Genomic DNA, 23,755 nt, shown 5'->3' with positions numbered 1-23,755 from the left:
GGGAGATTTATCAAACGTGGTGTAAAGTGAAACTGGCTCAGTTGCCCCTAGCAACCAATCAGATTCCACCTTTCATTTTCTAAAGAGTCTGTGAGGATTGAAAGGTGGAATCTGATTGGTTGCTAGGGGCAACTGAGCCAGTCTCACTTTACACCATGTTTGATACATCTCCCCCATAGTTTTTATTAGCTCAAAATGACAGCCATATTTTAGTCATATTTTATTGAGTGCGAACATAGCCTTAAGGTGTCTAATACATGGCTGCGAGCAAGGTAAAGGAAGAGCCGAGAAAAAAAGAAGCCTTAAAGGTGCTCACGCACTTACGAAACTAAAATATTCAGTTTTGTTCAGGTCTTTTCATGAACAAACTTATGTAATGGTGTCATAGTGATATAGTTATCAGTTTAAGGCCACCTATAATTTTTCTTTTTTCTTTTACAAAAAAGCTAATGCATACTTGGAGGTGAAAAGCATGTGCAGTTGAAAATAAAAATAATTATTAATAGTATTTGCTGCGTTATAAAATATCTGGAAATGTCTTCACCTAACAGGGAGCTAGACGTAACTATTGACAAGCTGATCAAATGTCTTTCTTAGATAGGGAATGGTGGCATTTGTATAGGGCTTTGCTTAAAGGAGAAGTCCGGCCAAAATTAATTTTTGATATGTTGTTACTTATGAAAAGTTATACAAATTTCTAATGTACATTAATTATGGGAAATGCACATATAGAGCTATTTCCCTTAATTTAGTAGATCAGGAAGTGTTAGAAATATCTCTGAAGAAGTGACGTCACGACCCAGGGTGTAATTCCTATGGAGTGTCCAGCAGGGGGCGCTCTCTATATAGAAGTCTATGGGACTTTATTGTTTCTATGGGTTTCTATGTAATGTAATGTAATGTAGTGTACAGTGCTTTATTGAATGAATACATCTATGGAATACTTTGGGGAGCAAGTGTCCTTGCTCCCCAAAGTATTGCATTAATGTATTCATTCAATACATTCAATACACAGTAAGCCCGCCGAATTTCCGCCGCATTCCCGCCGATCCGCCACACGCTGATCCGCCGCATTCCCGCCGATCCGGACCATATACATTGAACTACAGCTCCCATCATCTGCTTCTAGTATGAACAGGTGATGGGAGCTGTAGCTGGGTAATGGATATGACATGCCGCCGGGCGCAGGGGGGAGCCGCTCAGTACACAGGAGCGCTCCCCCCTCCTCCTCCTCCTTCCGTGATAACTTCCGCCTATACCAATGCTGACTCCCTGCCTGGCCGCCGCTCTCCGCTCTCCCCCCCATACATACCGGCTCCCGATGCATCCTGGTGTCCGCGCTGATGCCGGGAGCCGGTATATGTGAGCGGAGAGCGGCGGCCAGGCAGGGAGTCAGCATTGGTATAGGCGGAAGTTATCACGGAAGGAGGAGGAGGAGGGGGGAGCGCTCCTGTGTACTGAGCGGCTCCCCCCTGCGCCCGGCGGCATGTGATATCCCTTACCCAACTACAGCTCCCATCACCTGTTCATACTAGAAGCAGATGATGGGAGCTGTAGTTCAATGTATATGGTCCGGATCGGCGGGAATGCGGCGGAAATGCGGCGGATCGGCGGGCTTACTGTGTATTGAATGTATTGAATGAATACATTTATGCAATACTTTGGGGAGCAAGGACACTTGCTCCCCAAAGTATTCCATAGATGTATTCATTCAATAAAGCACTGTACACTACATTACATTACATTACATTACATAGAAACCCATAGAAACAATAAAGTCCCATAGACTTCTATATAGAGAGCACCCCCTGCTGGACACTCCATAGGAATTACACCCTGGGTCGTGACGTCACTTCTTCAGAGATATTTCTAACACTTCCTGATCTACTACATTAAGGGAAATAGCAGTATATGTGCATTTCCCATAATTAATGTACATTAGAAATTTGTATAACTTTTCATAAGTAACAACATATCAAAAATTAATTTTGGCCGGACTTCTCCTTTAAGACCGTTGAAATGATGGGTGTTTTTATTGGACGTCCATCATTTAACAACTGTTATTTTATAACAACGGTCGATATTTGTATGACGCTATTTGTTGTTAAATGACGGCCATCCAAAAAAATCAACGTCATTTTGTCAGTGGCTTCTGAGTATATAAGAGTAAGATATAAGGAATAATCGAGTGGCTGTTTAAAGCAATAGAAAAGATGTCTTTCCATGCTGCTCCACTTCACAATAACATTATCCTTAGGTTACCCTTAAACATATGAGAACAGGCCTTCCGCGGTATAGACACCAGCAGCGCAACTGCATGAATTGATCTTCTTTTGTGTTGTACATTTGTGTTGAGTGTATCATGCATCTGATGCTGTTGCTTTCTGTATACAGTACATCCATGCACGACTATTATGTTCATTCAGCCAGAGGGTCTCGCCAAGTACTGGTCTATAAGGACATATTCAGGGTAACTGTGCTTTGTGCAGCATTCATAGGTTTCATATACAGTAGACGATAATACTTAGTTTTGATTGACATCTTATGGCCAACTATGTTCATAAATTAAATTCAAATTCTATTTTTACAGAGAGTCCATTACTAGAAAATTCTGTATTTGAAAATGAGAATAATTTGGAAAAGTTAACCCATTCCTCATACTAAACTTTCTAAGTTTAAATTATAATTACAAGAAAAGAAAAGAAAAAATAACTGTAGTTTATAAATGCAGAGTGGAATACATCAGTAGCATACTGTATATGCCAGTGCATCATTTCTAGATTTGGCTATTACTACACAATTAAACCTTTGATCACATTTATTAAAAAGTTATTTTACATTTAATTTGTTAGGCTGGGTTCACACTATGTTTTTGCAATCCGTTTTTTTTTCACCCATTTTTGAAAAAACAGATGCATCCTTTTTGATCTGTTTTGCCATTGACTTCCATTATAAAAAAAAAAAAAAAAAGGATCAAAACGCAACCATTATTTTTAATGTGCACTAAAATGTACTTTACCTTATTTTTGTGTACGTTAAATAGAACGGATACGTTTTGATTTGTTTCTTTAATAATGGAAGTCAATGGAAAAATGGATGCACACAAGTGCATCAGTTTTTTCATCTGTTTTTTTGCAAAAATGGATTGAAATAACAGATTTGCAAAAACGTAGTGCGAACTCAGCCTTATTGTGTTATTTGGGTTAAAATTATTTTAAACAGAGAAATATCTGTATATATAAAAACTTATTACATATTATTTTACCTATACTTGACATTAAAAGCAAAATGATTCACTTGAAGGATTTTTTTTTTTTTACCTTAACTGGAGAGTTTTACCACATTTCTGCTCAGTACTGCAATATAAATGTAACCCTTATCAGTCATTCCATAATTCTTTACAAATAACAACATGTATTTGTTGCGTTTAACTGCCCTGAATACGTTGTACTGAATAGGCCTTAACAAGGAATGATCCCTCTGGTCGTTTTGGTGCTTATTGGAAAAAATCATTACTACAATATATTTTGTTTGCAGAACATGATTACAAAGAAGAATTGGAAGAGATCAAGTAAGGTAATTTGTGGTAGTTGAGAAGTTATTTTTAACATTGCAAGTAGATAGTTAGATCACTGTTTAATTAGGTATTGTTAGGCACTGTATAATTATAAGAGGTCTTTATGTGTCTATAGCCCTTCCTATATATGCATTCTCTAATCTTCTCTCTAATGTTTCAGAATTATAAATTAAGTTAAAGAACAACTCTAGTCAGTAAATTGTACATTGTTAAATTCACTGTAGGATACCTCTTACAAAAGATCCTAGAAAAAAACTGGGTTACAGGGGGACTCTGGCACTTTGAAAGTTTTTATATGTTGCTGCATTTATATAAAACATAACAAATATCTCCTCCTTACCTCTCCACGCTTTCCTGGTGTCCATCTGTGGTCTCTTAGGGTCATCCGCTGACCGCAACCACTGCCACTTCTATGACAAACTTTCTTTAGCAGTGCAGGCTTGCTCAGCCAACCACTGAATGATACAGGACAGCACCGTTGCCAGTGATTGGCTGAGCAGGCTGTCACTGCCAAGAAGAATTCACCTCGGAAGTAATGGCGGCAGTGTTCAGCAGGATACCTAGCCACCGCAGATGAAAACCAGGGGAGCATGGAGAAGTATGAATAGGATTTATGTTATATTTTATGCAAGGAAATCAACATATAAAGGGGGGGCATTTACGAAGCGTCCGCCCAAGGCATACACCAGGGAAAAGGTGTAGATTCGCCCTTTCTCCCTGGCGTATGCCTCCTGTACGCCCCGCTTGCCTGATGGGCCGCCTGGGGGAGCTTAAGGGGACCTGACGAGGTGGGCAGGAGGCGTGGCCTCCTCCTGCGCCACATTCATCATGAGTTATGCCTGCTCGCAGGCGTAAACAGAAAACAGAAGGTGCAACAGCAACCGACAGGTGCAAGGGCCTACTGTATATACTCCTCCCAGCGTACACACGGTAAACACCCGCTCTGTAGATATTAAAATATAAAAAATGTTTTTTGTTTTTTTTTTTAAATGAGGATCCTAGCAAACTATTTGATCAAACAGAGTGTACCATGTCGCCAACGTTAAGGCGTCCTTGAGACATGGTCCCTACTCTAGCATATTTACACTAGCAATGGCCTCTCCTGGGCTGAATAAGCCTACAACTGGGCAGATAGGAGCCAAATGATCTCTTTTATAGCAGCCTTGGGACATGGGCGGAGTGCAAGCCAACAGGAGGCGTAGGCGTAAATCATGATCCACATCTACACCTGCTGGAAGCAGGTGTAGATTTAGTACACCGGGCGCAGGTTCGGGCGTCCTGCCGGCCGGATTCATTAAGAGGCGTGCACCTCTTAGTAAATCCTGCAGGGAAAAGGGGGCGGGGCATTATATAAGACCGGCGTACTTGTACACCAGTCTTCATAAATCCCCCCCAAAAAAGTTTTTAGGTGCCAGATAACCTCTTTAAGATGAATAAATACTTTATTACTTGCTAAAGTAAGGATTACATATATTTGGCTGTTTTATTTCAAATACAGTGCCATATAATAACTGTCTGCAAATTGCTGTCATTTCATATCTCATCCCTGTTCACTTTAGTTGACTGAAAAGCAGTTCCAGATGCTAGACACCACCCATAGACACGTTTACTGCTGTTTCTGGAAGAAAGCAGCAATGTTACTTTAGAGTGTATTCACAAGGTCAGATTTTTAATTGCAATTATTAATTACAAAGCCGGGAACAGATAATAAATAAAGAAGCCTTTCCTGGCTTTTATAGTCAGTGATTGTAATTAAAAACCTGAATATGTGAACAAATCTTAAATCCTGACAACCCCTTTAAATTAGGTCAGTAATACCTAATTGCTGCTGTTTTTAAATATTTATTATCTTGGGAGGAGCTTAATTATCACATGACTGCAACCATTTTCCAGCAATGTAGTAAAAGGTAATTTAGTGAATTTCTATTTTTAACATAAAGGTGGTCATAGGTCAAATTTTGCTTTCTTTTTACTTATTGTAGTCGATAACAAAGTTAATTATGTCACAATAATATATATATATATATATATATATATATATATATATATATATATATATACATGTAACAAACTGTAGCGGCACTCCAGTAGCTTCAGTGAAATTAGTAGTGATTTATTCCATGAACAAAAAAACAACACAGCAGCGACGTTTCAGTCCTATCAGTAAGGACATTTTTCAAGCTAGTGAGCACACTCCCCTCGCGGGGTTATATATCACACAACTCCACTCAAGTGTAATCAATTAAATACATCACGTGATCTACAAAATAGTAAACATCATTTCAGTGCCATACAAAAGTGCATATAATTTACAAAGATACATGAATATGTATTAGCCTTCTTCATGAAGATAAAGTGTCCTTATGGGGACTATATTAAGTCCCAAATTAGTGCCAAAGTCCGTAAGTGTAACAAGTTCTTTGTGCAAAAATATCCTGGAAAGTCCAGAGAAATAGTCATACATGAAGAGATGAAGTGATATATAACCCCGCGAGGGGAGTGTGCTCACTAGCTTGAAAAAAGTCCTTACTGATAGGACTGAAACGTCGCTGCTGTGTTGTTTTTTGTTTATGGAATAAATCACTACTAATTTCACTGAAGCTACAGTTTGTTACATATTTAGCCAAGCACCAGAGGATCCTGGTACTTTTGCAGGCACCCACCTGGATTAACAGAGTGCTGCGATTTGTTTTTACGTATTATATATATATATATATATATATATATATACTAGAAAATGTACCCGGCGCTGCCCGGGTATAAAGTGTCAGTGTGTTAATTAGATTTGTTCTAAGGTGCCCAGGAGGCCAAGCTAAAGGTATTGTTTCATCTGAGTTAATCAGTGGAATTAGTGTAAACCTGTAGTGCATAGTTGGAGGGGTTCTGTATATCCACAATGTATAGTTTTTAGGGGTCTCGCATATCTGTAGTGCATAGTTGGGGGGGCTGTATACCTATAGTGTATAGTTGAGGGAGGTCATGTATACCTGCAGTGTACAGTTGGTGAAGGTCCTGTATACCTGTACTGTATAGATCGGGGGTCCTGTATACCTGTAGTATATAGTTGGTGCTGTATACCTGTAATGTATAGTTGGTGGAGGTCTTGTATACCTGTAGTTTATAGTTTGAGGGTCCTGGATACCTGTAGTGTATAATTGGTGGAGGTCTTGCATACCTGTAGTATATAGTTCGGGGGTCCTGTATACCTGTAGTAAATAGTTTGAGGGTCCTGTATAACTATAGTATAGAGTTGGTGGAGGTCCTGTATACCTGTAGTGTATAGTTTGGGGTCCTATATACCTGTAGTATATAGCTGGTGGAGTTCCTGTATACCTGTAGTATATTTGGGGTCCTGTATACTTGTAGTATAGAGTTGGTGAAGGTGTTGTATACCTGTATTATAGAGTTGGTGTAGGTCCTGTATACCTGTAGTGTATGGTTTTGAGGTCCTGTATAGCTGTAGTGTATAGTTTGGGGTCCTATATACCTGTAGTATATAGTTGGTGGAGTTCCTGTATACCTGTAGTGTATAGTTTTGGGGTCCTGTATACCTGTAGTGTATAGTTTGGGGTCCTGTATACCTGTAGTATATAGTTGGTGGAGGTCCTGTATACCTGAAGTATATAGTTGGTGGAGGTCCTGTATACCTGTAGTATATAGTTTTGGGGTCCTGTATACCTGTAGTGTAAAGTTTTAGGGTCCTGTATACCTGTAGTATATAGTTTTGTGGAGGTCCCGTGCACTTGTAGTGTATAGTTTTGGGGTCCTGTATACCTGTAGTGTCCTGTATACCTGCAGGGTTGTATTTACCCGTATGGCAGTGTTATTCAGTCACAGTGTGTCGGTATTGGTCATGTCTGGTATGGGGGTGTTATCCAGTCACAGTATGGCGGTATTGGTCAGGTCTGGTGTGGCGGTGTTATCCAGTCACAATATGGTGGTATTGGTCAGGTTTGGTATAGCGGTGTTATCCAGTCACAGTATGGCAGTATTGGTCAGGTCTGATATGATGGTGTTATCCAGTCACAGTATGGTGGTATTGGTCAGGACTCGTGTGGCTGTGTTACCCAGTCACAGTTTGCCGGTATTGGTCAGGTCTGGTATGGCAGTGTTATTCAGTCACAGTATGGCGGTATTGGTCAGGTCTGGTATGACAGTGTTATCCAGCACAGTATGGCGGTATTGGTCCGGTCTGGTATGGCAGTGTTATCCAGTCACAGTATGGCGGTATTGGTCAGGTCTGGTATGACAGTGTTATCCAGCACAGTATAGCGGTATTGGTCAGGTCTGGTGTGGCGGTGTTATCCATTCACAGTATGGCGGTATTGGTCAGGTCTTATATGACAGCGTTATCCAGTTACAGTATGGCGGTATTGGTCAGGTCTGGTATGACAGTGTTATCCAGTCACAGTATGGCGGTATTGGTCAGGTCTGGTGTGGCAGTGTTATCCAGTCACAGTATGGCGGTATTGGTCAGGTCTGGTATGACAGTGTTATCCAGCACAGTATAGCGGTATTGGTCAGGTCTGGTGTGGCAGTGTTATCCAGTCACAGTATGGCGGTATTGGTCAGGTCTGGTATGGAGGTGTTATCCAGTCACAGTATGGCGGTATTGGTCAGGTCTGGTATGGAGGTGTTATCCAGTCACAGTATGGCGGTATTGGTCAGGTCTGGCAGTGTTATCCAGTCACAGTATGGCGGTATTGGTCAGGTCTGGTATGACAGTGTTATCCAGCACAGTATGGCAGTATTGGTCAGGTCTGGTGTAGCAGTGTTACCCAGTCACAGTTTGGTATACCTGTTGTGCCCTGTATATACATGTACTGTATAGATGCAGTAGGGGGCCCTGTATATACATGTACTGTATAGATGGAGTAGGGGGTCCTGTATATACATGTACTGTATAGATGCAGTAGGGGGCCCTGTATATACATGTACTGTATAGATGGAGTAGGGGGCCCTGTATATACATGTACTGTATAGATGGAGTAGGGGCCCTGTATATACATGTACTGTATAGATGGAGTAGGGGGTCCTGTATATACATGTACTGTATAGATGGAGTAGGGGGGTCCTGTATATATATGTACTGTATAGATGGAGTAGGGGGCCCTGTATATATATGTACTGTATAGATGCAGTATGGGGTCCTGTATATACATGTACTGTATGGATGGAGTAGGGGGCCCTGTATATATATGTACTGTATAGATGGAGTAGGGGGTCCTGTATATACATATACTGTATAGATGGAGTAGGGGGCCCTGTATATACATGTACTGTATAGATGGAGTAGGGGGTCCTGTATATACATGTACTGTATAGATGGAGTACGGGGCCCTGTATATACATGTACTGTATAGATGGAGTAGGGGGTCCTGTATATACATGTACTGTATAGATGGAGTAGGGGGTCCTGTATATACATGTACTGTATAGATGGAGTAGGGGGTCCTGTATATACATGTACTGTATAGATGGAGTAGGGGCTCCTGTATATACATGTACTGTATAGATGGAGTAGGGGGTCCTGTATATACATGTACTGTATAGATGGAGTAGGGGGCCCTGTATATACATGTACTGTATAGATGTAGTAGGGGGTCCTGTATATACATGTACTGTATAGATGGAGTAGGGGGTCCTGTATATACATGTACTGTATAGATGGAGTAGGGGATCCTGTATATACATGTACTGTATGGATAGAGTAGGGGGTCCTGTATATACATGTACTGTATAGATGGAGTAGGGGCCCTGTATATACATGTACTGTATAGATGGAGTAGGAGGTCCTGTATATACATGTACTGTATAGATGGAGTAGGGGGTCCTGTATACATATACTGTATAGATGGAGTAGGGGCTCCTGTATACATGTACTGTATAGATGGAGTAGGAGGTCCTGTATATACATGTACTGTATAGATGGAGTAGGGAGTCTACCAGTTATTACTGTGGATGTTGTGAGGCAGCTGCCCTAGCAACCATTGCTCCCTGTAAAAATGAAAGCAGTAATCCTATTGGTTGCTAAGGCTCCAACTGCCATGTCTGCTGCAGCTAATTATATCACCTGTGTGTGCAGTGAGGAGATTTTCCCATTCATCTCTATGGGGCGCCTCTCTTTCCCCTCCCCCTCCCCTCCTGTACATCTGGCGGGGACGGGACCTTCGCAATAACCTTCCCGGGCACCCAATGTATCTGTGTGCCAAATTTGGGGTCAAACGGTTCAGGCGTTTGGAAGTCTATAGAGGACAGACAGACAGACAGAAGGACAGACAGACAGAAGGACAGACAGACAGACAGACTTTGATTTTTATGATATAGATATATATATATATATATATATATATATATATATATTAGTGCTATAGGTTTCTATGGCAAATTGTGTCTCCTAAAATTTAGCAGTGCAACAAGTTTAAAGCATACCTGCCAATAAAAAAAGAAAATTTTTACAAGTCCCATGGACATAGCTAATAGGACAGCATAAAAATAGAATCAGAGTGGCAAAGTGGAATGTAGATGCACGCCAGATGGCCGACAATCCCAGGTGAAGGCCTTGATGCATCAAAGATGAAGAAATCAAACAGCATCCAGGATAGTGTACATCTTCGAGATTCAGTAAATCTTTAAACACATGTGAGCTACCTTTTGACCCTGCAAGGGTCTTTATCATGCATACATCAGATGTGCAATCAGCATTACTAATATGGTACATACAACACAGTATATTGTATGTATCATACGAGTAATTTACGAGATACGAGATTTAATAAATTACTTAAATGTTTACACTGTACTGGATGATGTTGGATTTCATCATCTTTGATGTCCTAAGGAAATGTCAGATGAGAGGGGAGAGAAGTATGAAGCTGCGTACTCCTTTTCCCAATCTGTATCCCATAGACTTCCATTAGGAGTCCATCCAGGTCACATGACACAGAAACAGGAGAGAACACACCAAGCCCATTAATACCATGGTAGCCAAGAACCTAACAATGTCTCTAAGGCCTACCATTTACCAAAACCTTAAACCCATGGCAATATTAACAACATTTGCTGAATATTCTGGCTACAGGAAATGAACCTCAAACAGCTGAAGATCTCAAGAAAGAAAGCTGAAAGCAAAATGCCTTGAAAATAGAAAATGCATTGCATAACAACTGAAAAACCAAATGGGTAGAAACAGGGGTCAGTGTTTGTCATAGGACAGTATTAAAAAATATTTAAAATTTAATATTTAAAATTTTTAAAATCATTTGATAGTCCCTGGTTCCCTGATTCGAAAGCTTATTACTCATACCCATCTGATCCTGATTAATACCGCCCCCCCCCCCCCCGGCCCCCCTGAGGCCTGGTGTTCACATCTCTTTTCAAAATAGAGACTCTTTATATCTTAGGAACGGTGGCACAGCAGCAAAATAAACATTGTTGAAACCAGGGCACTATAGGCTACAAAACGCGTTTTTTTGTTCTTACCCACTGCCCTCTATTGTAAAAACACCTACACGGTACAGGGTATTATCATCCCAATTAATATAGTAATACTTGTTGGGCTTGTCAAGTTAAAAAACAAAACAAAAAAACATTCATTTAACAAACTTTCCTCCTTTTACCAATATGTTGCTCTTTCATTCCAATTGTTGACAACTTGTTGTCTAGGTTGCAGACCACTACTCTGCTCTAAAAGCAGTGGCAGGTGTTTATATAGATATTGTAGATATACAGTATCTCTATACATATACACTGTAGCAATATATACACAGTGTCGGACTGGCCCACCAGAGTACCGGAGGATCCTCCGGTGGGCCCCCAGCTTTAGAACCTGCACTAACACTTACTGACATGTTGTTTCTCATTGGTTCTTCATTGGTGGGGCCCCAGGATAATTTTCTCTGGTGGGCCCCTGATACTCCAGTCCGACACTGTATATACACCAGCCAGACACTGCTTTTAGAGCAGAGTGGTGGTCAGTAACCTGGACAACGAGCTGTTGACATTGGGAAGAAAAGAGCATATCAGGAGAGGGAGGCAAATTTGCTAATGAATGTATTTACAAAAAATGTCTTACTTGGTTCACAAATGTTATGGTATGATAAAAATAAATATTTATGACTAGGGTGGTCATAGCACAGTAAACTTTGGCCCAATTAGTAGTTGTTGAGCTGCGCTGATTTCTTTGTTTCCTACTCTTAGTTGAGATGAGAATACCCCTTTAAAGAGAATGTATTCTCAGGCAACCTTACCAAACATATATTCCAAATGATTGTCTATTTAGTATACCGGGACAGAAACAGAAAGGCTAATACTTTTTTTAAAAATCAATAAGAATTAGGTTCAGTACAATGAACTTTATATACAGGGGTACCTCTGTTCTCAAACTTAATTGGTTCTTATAGGCTGTTTCAGAACCAAGCAGTTTGAGGACCGAGCTATTGCGCTGGCGGCCCTTCGCCCCAGCCCCCTGCTCCCGCTGCTCCCCGCTGCCTCTGCAAGGTGATGGACAGTCTGCAGAGGCAGTGAGGAGAAGCAAGAGCAGAAGGCTAAAGAGTAGGTAAATGGGGCGGGTACATGGGTGCATACGGGCTGGGGAAGAATGCGGGAGGTACCCCGGGCCTCCGCGGGATATCCCTGCAGCGAGCACAGATGTAACTGGTGGTGGGGAGCAGCAGGAGATAGGAGAGCAGTGCGGGCCAGCCGCAGGGGATTCCCATCAATATCATGGGAATCCACCTTCTTTACAGAGTGTTCCCCAGAGAGAGGAATAAGCGGATGGCTGTTTAAACTTGCCACTTTGCTCCTGCTTCTCTCAGCTATGGGGGAATGGGAATCCCCCTTCTTTACAGGGTGTCCCCTTCTGCTGAGAGAAGCAGGTGCAGGGCGGCAAGTTTTTAAAAGCCACTCGCTCCTGCCTTTCTCTCTGTTGCAGGGAACAGGGAGCGGGGATTCCCGTCATTATGAACACCTCTAACTGGCAGCTGAACAATAGTTTAGCTGACAGTTATCCCCGTTTTTGTTCGGATACTGAGCAAAACTTTAGGGGGAAATTTAGTTCAAACACCGATTTGTTAGAACACCGAGGTGTTCAGGAACGGAGGTATTACTATAGAGGAGAAGAGGCTAGTTGCCGCATGTAGACAGTCTTCCTTCCTTTGTCCTCTTGTCTTCTAGTGAGGAGAGTATTTATACATAAAATGTGTGTCATAAAGCGAAGAGACACACAGAAGCAAGGGAAGTAATGATATAGTATTGCTAGGTTAAGACGGCTTAGCAAAGTGATTTTGTTGTGATCATTATGGGATCATATTGCGGCAGGAGAGTTAATTCAAACCCCACAAAGAACTGAGGCCAACTTGTCTTTTCTCATTTTGCTCAGGCATTGATGCCACTAATGGTCTGTGTCTATGGAGAACTGGCTTCTCCTAGCACTATGATAATGTGACATGGTATTTACTGCTGGAATGAGAGGGATAAATAGCCGGCTTCTGGACAGTGGGAAAGTAATTGCTGTTCAGATCTGGTTTAGTCGCTAGTGAAAGTCTGTAACAAATGTGTTATAATTCCGAAACCATATATCTTCCTGCCATACTAGACAAGGCAAGAATGTGATCATCTCTGAAAGTTTGGGGTATAACGTTATTTATGCTCCTAATAATCCAGGTCTCAGTAGAAGCTAAAGCATTATTAAAATATACAGCGTTGTTTTACCAATAACTATGTGCAGCTATATAGATAGAGCGATTATGACAGTGTGATAAATACAGAATGCAGTAGCTACACAATGATGTATTACAGAATAAATTATCTCTCTTATAGAATCTGTCCTATCGATGGTTTAATATAAATGTGTTTCTGATATGTAGTAATTAATAATCATTTTTGTTTATACAGCGCCAATAGATTCTCTAGGACTTGGCCCTGCTCACAAGAGCTTACAATCTATGAGGAAGGGGTTGGAAACAAAAGGCATAGGGGCTAAAGTACTTCATTGTTACCATGGCCCCACCATCTATTATAAAAAATGTATGTACAGGTACTTAAAGGGAATCTGCCAGCACCTACGCCCTAACTAAGGTGCTGACAGTGTGCTGTAGTTGGCAGTCCCCTAGTGAGCATGTTGCCTTTTGGTAATCCGTCTGTGGAGTGGAGTAAGCACAATCTTGGATCTCCCACAGTTGTGGCTTAGAATTTGTGCAGCACTTTAGCACACCTCACCACTCCTTCCTCCTCCCTCTCCTTTATAATGCTGCCCGGCCTCCTGCTCACTCAGCTGTCAGCCAGTATCTGCCAATAGATGACTGATCTGCAATCAGATATAGTTGAATCTCCCAGCCAGTGTAGAGCTGTGGTCTAGAGGTAAACATCTGTTTAGAGACCAGCACCAGTTTGTTTTCTTTGGTTCAAAGGTTTAGACCAACACCAGAAAACAGAGTGTGTCACAAACGCTGAGCCACAACTCCTTTTTGACTCTTCATTACATTAGGAGACCTTAGATTGTGCATAATCCACTCCATGGACAGATTACCAAAAGGTAATATGCTCACTGGAGGACTGCCAACTACAGTACACTATCAGCACTTCAGGTAGGGCCAAGTCATGGAAATCTCGTGGGAGGGGGAAGGGGAGGGAGGGACCAAATTAGGGAACTTGATAAGCCTGAGTCTAATTTTCTTGGCTAATACATTCTATAGAGGATGGTAGGTGTAATTTATTAGTGGAGCATAAAGCACAGGTAGGTGGTATACAGAGATGAGGGAGAAGATTTCGGGAGGTGCAGCACCATGGAGAGCATTGTAGATGAACAGGAGGAGTTTATATTGTATTCTGTGCTGAATGGGGAGCCAATGTAGTGACTGGCACAAGGGGAGGCATCAGTGTAGTGACTTGCACAGAGGGAAGGATTAGTGTAGTGACTTGCACAGGGGGAAGGATTAGTGTAGTGACTGGCACAGGAAGAAGCATCAGTGTAGTGACTTGCACAAGCGGAGGCATCAGTGTAGTTACTGGCACTTGGGGGGGGGGGCTTTGGTGTAGCAGTTAGACAGGGAGAGGAACTTGACTGCTGCATTAGGAATGGAGTGGTGAGGGGAGAGTTTAGAAAAGAAAAGCCGATAAGTAGAGAATGGCAATATTCTATAAGGGAATGAATCAGAGGGACAATGAGATTTTTAGCTGATTAAGCAGTGCAGAAGAAATGGATTTTAGAAATGTTTTTTAGGTGCAGGTGACAAGAACATGTAAAGGGTTGAATTTGAGGAGTGAAAAACAGATCAGAGTCCAACTTAACCCCAAGGCAGCGGGCTTGCTGTCTAGGGGTTATAGTTGCACCATAGACAGAGATGGAGATGTCAGGTGTGGGTCAGTTAGCAGAGGGAGGGAGTACAAGCAGCTTAGTCTTAGTAAGATTGAGTTTTAGATATAGGCGCTGGGACCACTGAGGCTTGCTGGATGGAATATCGTAGACATTCTCACTATTTAATTGAACTTGATCCAACTAAAAAAAAAAGTGCCATCTGTCATAGGTATACATAGGATGTATGTATGTCAGGGAGTCCCCCATGTGTACAACTGACCTGCACTGCATAACATTGTGTCAAATGAGCCTAGGCCTGGGCTCTGAACCTAACAGAGTTAGCAGAAAGGGTTTATTGATGATTCAGAACCACAATCAAATAGAATTTCACTAATCATGACTACATTTACGAGATTTTCATTGGATTTCTCCTTTATCCCTTTCCTGTCAAATCTAGGAGATTGTGTTGTAGTTACTTAGCAGTTCTCTCAATCCAGTCTCAGGCTATGTTCACGCAACGTAAGTTCCGCAGTAAAAAGTGATTAGTGCGGTACTTTTGTTGTGCTGCAGGCTGAGGGAATCCCGGCCGGAGTGTATACACATATATGACTCCATAGTGCGCAGTGGGGAGTTCTGATGCGGATGCGCCCACGTCAGAACTCAGCAGCGCTAGAGATCATACCGCCGGTACTGCAGTACCGGCCAGGGTGATCTTTACTGAGACCGGCCGTTCTGTGACCCGGCCGTGTCAAGGAATGGCTGATCTCATACCAAAGGTAGCTTCAAGGTGTAATGGAGGGACTGCAAAGGCAATAACTTTCTGATCAGTGAGGATTAAGGATTAAGACACCACAATGCTGTTTTAGGCGGGGTTCACATCACATTCAGGTTGTACAGTATGGGATATTAGCAAAATGGTATGCTGTCAAAATTGAATGCTAATGTATATGACAGCATTCCCATTGACTTTAATGGAAGAAAACTGGTCGACTAGTTACTGCGTTCAGTCTGTTTTTCAAACGTATGGTTATATTTTGCAGGACCTAAGCACAGTGGTCTGACCGTGCTCTAGAGCCCCACAAAACTTGGACAGATAACCTAAACATGGTCACAAGTAGAGTATGTTTGGTCTATTAAAGTGAACAAACCAAGATAAAATGGGTTCTGGGAGTCACACCACCATATCAGAAAGTCATGTTATCTTCTGTACAAACCATGTTTTGAGGAATACCCTGTAGACTCTTGATTGGTAGATTTAATTAGCGGTCATCTTTTTTGATACATTTTGAATCATCTTCTTTTATTTTTATTTTTTTCCTTTCTTTAACATTAAGAGGTTATCCAGGAATAGAAAAAACAAAAAACATGGCCACATTCTTCCAAAAACAGCACCACTCTTGTGCTCAGTTTGGGTGTGGTTTTGCAGGCTAGTTCCATTGAAGTGAATGAAGCTGAATTGTAATACCACACACAACCTGGTGGAGGGGTGATGCTGTTTCTACAAGAAAGTAACTTTTCGAGGTCTCTTAGAATCCATAAATCCTTTACTAATTTGTTGCCATAACCTTGAGTTACCTTTGTGGCCAAGTTTTCGGTATCTGCTCAGTATTGTATGCTATGGGCTTTTGATTGGTTTAGTGTAAAGTTTGAAAAGCAATTTTGATCATTGGATGAATTGTTACATGGGTGACTGCTCTGACTTGTATTGTTACAGAAATACATTTAGCAAAGAGAGAACACATTTTCACTGATAAAAGCTTTAGCATTTCTCTGATAGGACTCTCATTTCCAGGTGCAAGTTATACCAAGCTGCATTACTGACCTTTCAAGATAACTTACATTTCCTAATGAGGACTGCCTCCGGACCATTTCACTTCTTCATAAATGCTTCTCCAAACAAAACACATAGAGAAGACAAATGATTATAATGTGAAAGACAATTTGAGCTTCTGCAAGTCTTCATATTTAACCGGCAAGAGTAGGAGAGTTCAGATATCATTGTCTGCAGTGGATTGAAATATAAAGCTATAGAAATACAGTATAATGAGAGCAGATGCCTGTAATCCAAATTGTGTACACATACCTGCTTTGTGGCATGCCCTGCTTCAAGATAAAAGGTTTTCTTTCTCTCCAAACTATGGGATATGAAAAAATTATATATATGTGTATTGTAGTACCTCGGTTTAAGAGTAACTTGAATTGAGAGCCTTTGGCAAGAATAGCTCACGTTTTTTCCAACTTGTGACTTTAAGAGCATTGCTTTGGTTTAAGAGCTCCCTGTACTAGGTGGGAGGGGAAGTGGGGGAGGGTCATGGTCTGCACGGCATGGTATACAGCACTGTACTCAGACCCAGAAAGTCTCACTTACCTTCCAAATCATAGCAGATCAACTTCAGGCTGGGGCTTACATCAGGGGACAAGACTGTGGAGGGAATCTCTTCGTAGCTGTAACCCCTCTTTCCACAGACAGAGGGCTGCATTTATGTGACCACATCTGCCCTGCGTATTTCTTCATGTTCCCTGCAGTCTGTCAGCCCTTGTGTTTCCCATCCTCTCCATTCCTGCTATAATGTGCCTGCACTTACACTCAGCTATACACATTGCTGTTTCTGTCACTGTCCTCCTGCACATCTGTGTGATTCTCACTTTCTGATTTGTCCATGCTAAATACACCCAGCTTCCCCATTGCTGTCATGTGACCACACAGACCTATGGCAGCAGCCCTGCTTCTCTCTTCTAGCCTGTTGTACTATGCTACTGCATTATGGGGATCTGCAGTTCCATCCTGTATCTACAAACTGCTGCTGTCTTTTTTCAGGTTTATGCACATACTATACATTATACTCCATATGCTGGTTACTATATTGTACAGTAACTCATAATATCACATATTCAGCTGTTTCTAAATGTTTATATAATTTGTTTTACATGTTATTCAGAATAAAAAATAATTATTTTATATATATATATAAGCATATATGAGCATAATTTGTTCCGGGGCCATACTTGTAATCCAAATCACTTTTAAACCAAAGCAAATCAGTATACTATATATAGTATATGAGTATAATGTATAGTAAGTGCATAAACTTGAAAAAACTGCAGTAGTTTGTAGATTCAGGATGGGGCTATGTTCACACTACGTATATTTCAGTCAGTATTGTGGTCCTCATATTGCAACCAAAACCAGGAGTGGATTAAAAACACAGAAAGGATCTGTTCACACAATGGTGAAATTGAGTGGATGGCCGTCATATAACAGTAAATAACTGCCATTATTTCCATACAACGGCCGTTGTTTTAACCCCTTAGGGACCAAGCCTATTTAAGCCTTAATGACCAGGCTCATTTTTCAAAATCTGACCTGTCTCACTTTATGCGCTTATAGCTCACTGATGCTTTAACATATGCTAGCGATTCTGAGATTGTTTTTTTTTTTGTAACATATGGTACTTTATATTAGTGGTAAAATTTGGTCACTGTCTTTTGTGTTTTTTGTGAAAAACATAAAAATATCATGAAAAATTTGAAAAATTTTCACTTTACAAACTTTGAAATTCTCTGCTTCTAAGAAAAGAAAGTTGTATCACATAAAATAGTTACTAGGTCACATTACCAATATGTCTTCTTTATTCTGGTATAATTTCGTAAACATATTTTACTTTTCTTCGGTGTTACGGGGCTTAGAAATGTATCAGCAAATTACCAACTTTTCATAAAATTTCCAAAACTAATTTTTTTAGGGACCAGTTCTTTTTTAAGTGTGTTTAGGAGGCCTGTATACTTGAAACCCCCATAAATGACCCCAACTAGACACCTTAAAGAATTAATCTAGGGGTATAATGAGCATTTTAACCTTACAGGGGCTGGAAGAAAGTATTCACAATTAGGCCAGAGAAAAAAGGAAAATAGAAATTTTCAAATAATATGTTCGTTCAGATTAAAGTATCTCATTTTCACAAGCAACAGGAGAGAAAAAGCACCCCAAAATTTGTAACGCAGGTTCTCCTGAGTACAATGGTACCCCATATGGGGTACTCCTATCTGGGGTAGTGATGGGCAATCTGGGGGGGGGTCACAGGCAAACTGGGGTGGTGATGGGCAATCTGGGGGAGAAGTGACAGGCAATCTGGGGTGGGTATGGGCAATCTGGGGTGGTTACCGGCAATCTGGGGTGGTTACGGGCAATCTGTGGCAAACTGTAGTGGTTATGGGTAGCCTGTGGCAATATGAAGTGGTTACGGGCAATCTGGGGGTGTTTACTGGCTATCTGGGGTGGTTACAGGTAATCTGGGGTGGTTACAGGTAATACGGAGTGGTTACAGGTAATGTGGGGTGGTTACAGGTAATGCGGAGTGGTTACAGGTAATGCAGGGTGGTTACAGGTAATACGGAGTGGTTACAGGTAATGTGGGGTGGTTACAGGTAATGCAGGGTGGTTACAGGTAATGCGGGGTGGTTACAGGTAATCTGGGGTGGATACAGGTAATGCGGGGTGGTTACAGGTAATGCGGGGTGGTTACAGGTAATCTGGGGTGGTTACAGGTAATGTGGGGTGGTTACAGGTAACCTGGGGTGGTTACAGATAATGCGAGGTGGTTACAGGTAATGCAGGGTGGTTACAGGTAATGCGGGGTGGTTACAGGTAATCCGGGGTGGATACATGTAATGCGGGGTGGTTACAGGTAATGCGGGGTGGTTACAGGTAATCTGGGGTGGTTACAGGTAATGCGGAGTGGTTACATGTAATGCAGGGTGGTTACAGGTAATGCGGGGTGGTTACAGGTAATCCGGGGTGGATACAGGTAATGCGGGGTGGTTACAGGTAATGCGGGGTGGTTACAGGTAATGTGGGGTGGTTACAGGTAACCTGGGGTGGTTACAGGTAATGCGAGGTGGTTACAGGTAATCCGGGGCACTTGACTTTTTGTCCAGTCACCAATGATTTTTGGTGGCAGGGGACAAAAAGTACCGGCAGCATTTATAGTATATACCGCTGGTCACTTGTGCCAGGACCACATCGGCTAGTCCCTGATCATTGCCCCATGCTCTCCGCCACCTCTGGTAGTGGAGAGAATGAGAGTTTGATCTTTTTTTAAGGGTACAAACACACTTGTCGTATCCGCAGCGAGTTTCTGGCTGCATATTCGCATCGAGACTCGCTGAGGATCCCGGCCATGTGTACTCAATGGCAGACAAAGTCGCAGCAGGGATGTACATCCCTGCTGCGAGTTTGTCCGCAGCTCGCCCCGTTAACTCCCCGGCCGCCGGAAACTCTACATCACCTGATCCCGGCTACGGGGCTACCGACGTCTTCACTGCCCGTTCAGCCAATCAGTGCTGCGGTGGGGAAGCGCACTGATTGGCTGAGCGGGACGTGCCGGGAATCAGCGAAGGACCAGATGATGTATAGTCGGGACCAGGTGATGTATAGTCGCCGGGGGGTTAATGGGTCGGCCTTTGGACAAACTTGCAGCAGGGATGTACATCCCTGCTGCGACTTTGTCTGCCACTGAGTACACAGGGCCGGGATCCTCAGCGAGTATCGCTGCGAATACGCAGCGAGAAACTCACTGCCGATACAGCAAGTGTGTTTGTACCCTAAGGAATTACTCACTGTGAACACTAAGGTTATTCCGGGGGGGGACAGGGGGGGTACATGTATTCATCTCCTCTTACTGTGGATTAACGGTGAGAGGACATGAAAGCATGCAATGCCCGTTACCGGTGGCCACCGTTATACTGGTAATAACGGCGATCGTCGGTGCGGGGACTGGCCGGGACTGACCCCACATTCTACCCCAACCCCTCAGCTACCTCCGATAGCTGAGAGGAGGGGGCTGTGGGCCTTACTGGCGCTGCTGCACTATTCTGCGCCATCGCCATAAAGAGCTGATGGCAGCAGAATAGGGCCCATTAGTTACCAATCAGAAAGTGAGAATCACAGAGCTGTGCAGGAGGATACTGACCGAGACTTTTCTATACGCAGTGTGTATACCTGAGGGTAAGTGCAGGCACATTATAGCAGCAGTGTATATAGGTGAGTGTAAGTGCAGGCACATTATAGCAGGAATGGAGAGGATGGAAAACAAAAGAACTGCAGAGCGCATGGAGGAATTAGCAGGGTATACAGTATGTGGGCACATACATGCAGCACTCTCTGTCCGGGGTGCAGGGGGTTAAATGTTTTAGTTTGCCTCCACAGTCCTGTCCCCTTAAGCAAGCCCCAGCCTGAAATGGATCTGCTATGATTTGGAAGGTGAGGGAGACTATGGCACCTATGTGTAGGATATAATAGTTTGCAAAGATAAATTGCCTAGTCTACGTTTTAGTGCATATTTAAATCTGTGAAGAATACATTTTTTTCCCATTGTATTATGCGCTCTATTGAAGTCTATGAGGAACTGGCGGACATATATACAGTAGTTAATGCTTGCCTTATGTATGCTGTCCATTTTGATTTTAATATTACTGCTCCAGCAGTCTATGTGGTGCCCTATTAAGCTGCTTATGTCTAAGCATTTCATTTTTGAGCTTTTGGGTGGGCCCTTAGATCAGTGAGCTTACTCAGTGCACAGGGGCATGTACAGGGGTGTGCACGGCAGCAGGCAAATCAGCATTCATCTTCACTGGGCCAGCCTGGTCAGAGCAGCTTTTACTTAGAACAAATGTACCATCAGGTACATTCGCTTTAAGTGTAGCATATCAATAGAACAGCACTGGTGCAGGGAAGCCAGTGCCACGGTCCTTTTTCTGCACCGCCGGCTAGTTCCCACACACAGTGGCGGTCTAATGATATGCTACACTTAAAGCTAATGTACATCATGGTACATTCGCTTTAAGACCAAATGGCCTTAGTGTTGGAGCCTCGACTACAGTTTTCCAGAAAGTGAGATACATAGTGGCATATAGAAAACAAGTAAAAAATTTAGAATACCTCCTCCCCTGCTGCTTTAACATTATTTATTGGTAATGACAGCACTCTTTAGGTAATGGCATAAATAAACGTGCTCATTATGACCTGCTTTATGCAGGGGTGGGGATTTATTATTAAGCCTTAAAGCGAATGTACCACTAAGGCTAATGAATGGTATAAATGGTATAAATATATATATCCTGGTTTGCGTCTGCACAGGGATCCTGTTGGTGAAGTAAAATTTTCGAATGGCCACCCAAATCCCACCATCTGCATCGGTTTCTTCGTATTGAAATAGGACTGCCTTTTCTTCAAGTTGATTGCCTATTGTACTGTATTCCATCCCAGCCTTGTGCAGGTCTACAATTTTGTCCTTGGTGCCCTTGGATGGCTCTTTGGTCTTGGCCATAGTGCAGAGGTTGGAGTGTAATTGATTGACTGTGGCGACAGGTGTTTTTTTTCATACAGGTAACAAGTCCAGACAGGTGCAATTAATACAGGTACTAAGTGTAAAGTAGGAGGAGATTTTTTTTTAAAACTAACAGATCTGTAAGAGCCAGTATTCTTCCTGGTTGGTAGGTGATCAGATACTTATTTCATGCAATAAAATGCAAAATTATTTACAAATTAAACGTGATTTTGTCTCTCACAGTTGAAATGTACCTAAAATTACAGATCTCTCCAATTTGCTAAATCTGATGTGTATCAAATACTTCTTTCCCCCACTGTATATATCTTAATTTAATGTTATGCAAAGAGGTTTCTGTAGAGTTAAATTTATATAGAAAGTAAGTGAAATTCTACAGTTAGTTGTTTTCTATGGGGAATGATATAGACATCTAGTATGCAAAATAATATATACAAAATAAAAGATGTGTATGGCATAATTTGAAGCTTCTTATTGCAAAATCTATAACAGTTCCCATGGGTTGCCTTTGACACCAGGGCCCAGGTCTGACTGCTATCCAGACAATATATAACTACTTAGTGTCACTGTCGTTTAATTATTTTTTTTTGCAGAAATCAATAGTACAGGCGATTTTAAGAAACTTTGTAATTGGGTTTATTAGCCGAAAAATGCATTTTTATCATGAAAAAGAAGGTTGAAGCTCTCCCCTTGTCTTCATGGTTCTCCTGTGGAGAGGGAGATGAGTCACCAAAACAGGACAACAAAGAGTTAATTTACAGCTATATCACAAGGTTATCTCCTCTGAAGTCAGCACTGACCTCTCTGACCTCTGAATTCCGGCTTTCACGCAACACAATGATTGGCTGAGCAGGACGTGAAGAGGCCGGGAGCCCCGAAGCAAGCCGGAGCTGGGACCTGGTGATGTATATGCTTCGGGGGCGGAGGGATTAACGGGGCGGACTGCTGAGAAACTCGCAGCGGGATGTCTATCCTGCTGCGAGTTTGTCTGCCCTATAGAGTGTACAGGGCAGGGATCCGCAGCGAAAAATCTGATGTGGATACGCCCAGTGAGTTTGTATTCCAAGAAAAATTAACTTGTCCCCAATCCACAGGAAGTAAGAAACCCCCCGGCGATCTTCGTATCGCTCCCCGGCTTCTGTGTTATCAATAGATGAATAGAACCACGGGTACGGCATGAGACCCGCGGCTATATTCATTCCTTTAGAGGTGTCGGAGAAAGCCGAGTGCGCACACTCTTACAGCTTACTCTGCTCTCTCCGGCACCTCCATAGGAATGAATAGAGCCGCTGGTCACATGCCGTATCTGCGGCTCTGTTCATAACACAGAAGCCGCGGGCTGATATGGAGATCCTTAATTTTTCTTGGAATACCCCTTTAATGACAGTGACTCTAAGTTTATGGAGAATATATAGACATGTCCCATTGAGTCACACTATCCTCTCTATATCCTTATTTATGCACAACTGATATTATAAAATCTAGACATGCATTTTTTCACATTACTAATAAGAAAATCTGAAACTATTAATATAAATG

General features: G+C 42.1%; 1 protein-coding gene across 9 annotated transcripts in view; it reads left to right on the top strand.

Moving 5' to 3' along the window:
- MCTP1 (multiple C2 and transmembrane domain containing 1) overlaps positions 1-23,755 on the top strand; it is a 528,068-nt gene that overhangs the window by 211,143 nt on the left and 293,170 nt on the right. The window contains exons 1-2 of one of the 9 annotated variants that reach the window (XM_069962933.1): positions 192-272; positions 3,538-3,576. The exons of 7 other annotated variants lie outside the window; for them this stretch is intronic. In XM_069962933.1, the coding sequence (XP_069819034.1) occupies positions 258-272; positions 3,538-3,576 (54 nt within the window). In that variant the 5' untranslated portion in view covers positions 192-257. Of the gene's footprint in view, positions 1-191; positions 273-3,537; positions 3,577-23,755 lie in introns of those variants that run through there. One more of the 9 variants, XM_069962934.1, reaches the window with a different exon arrangement.

The sequence above is a fragment of the Dendropsophus ebraccatus genome, chromosome 3 (genome assembly GCF_027789765.1).
Source record: "Dendropsophus ebraccatus isolate aDenEbr1 chromosome 3, aDenEbr1.pat, whole genome shotgun sequence".
Lineage (NCBI taxonomy): Eukaryota > Metazoa > Chordata > Amphibia > Anura > Hylidae > Dendropsophus > Dendropsophus ebraccatus.
The sequence above is the reverse complement of the archived record's forward strand: the minus strand, read 5'-3'. Positions and strand labels throughout refer to the sequence as shown.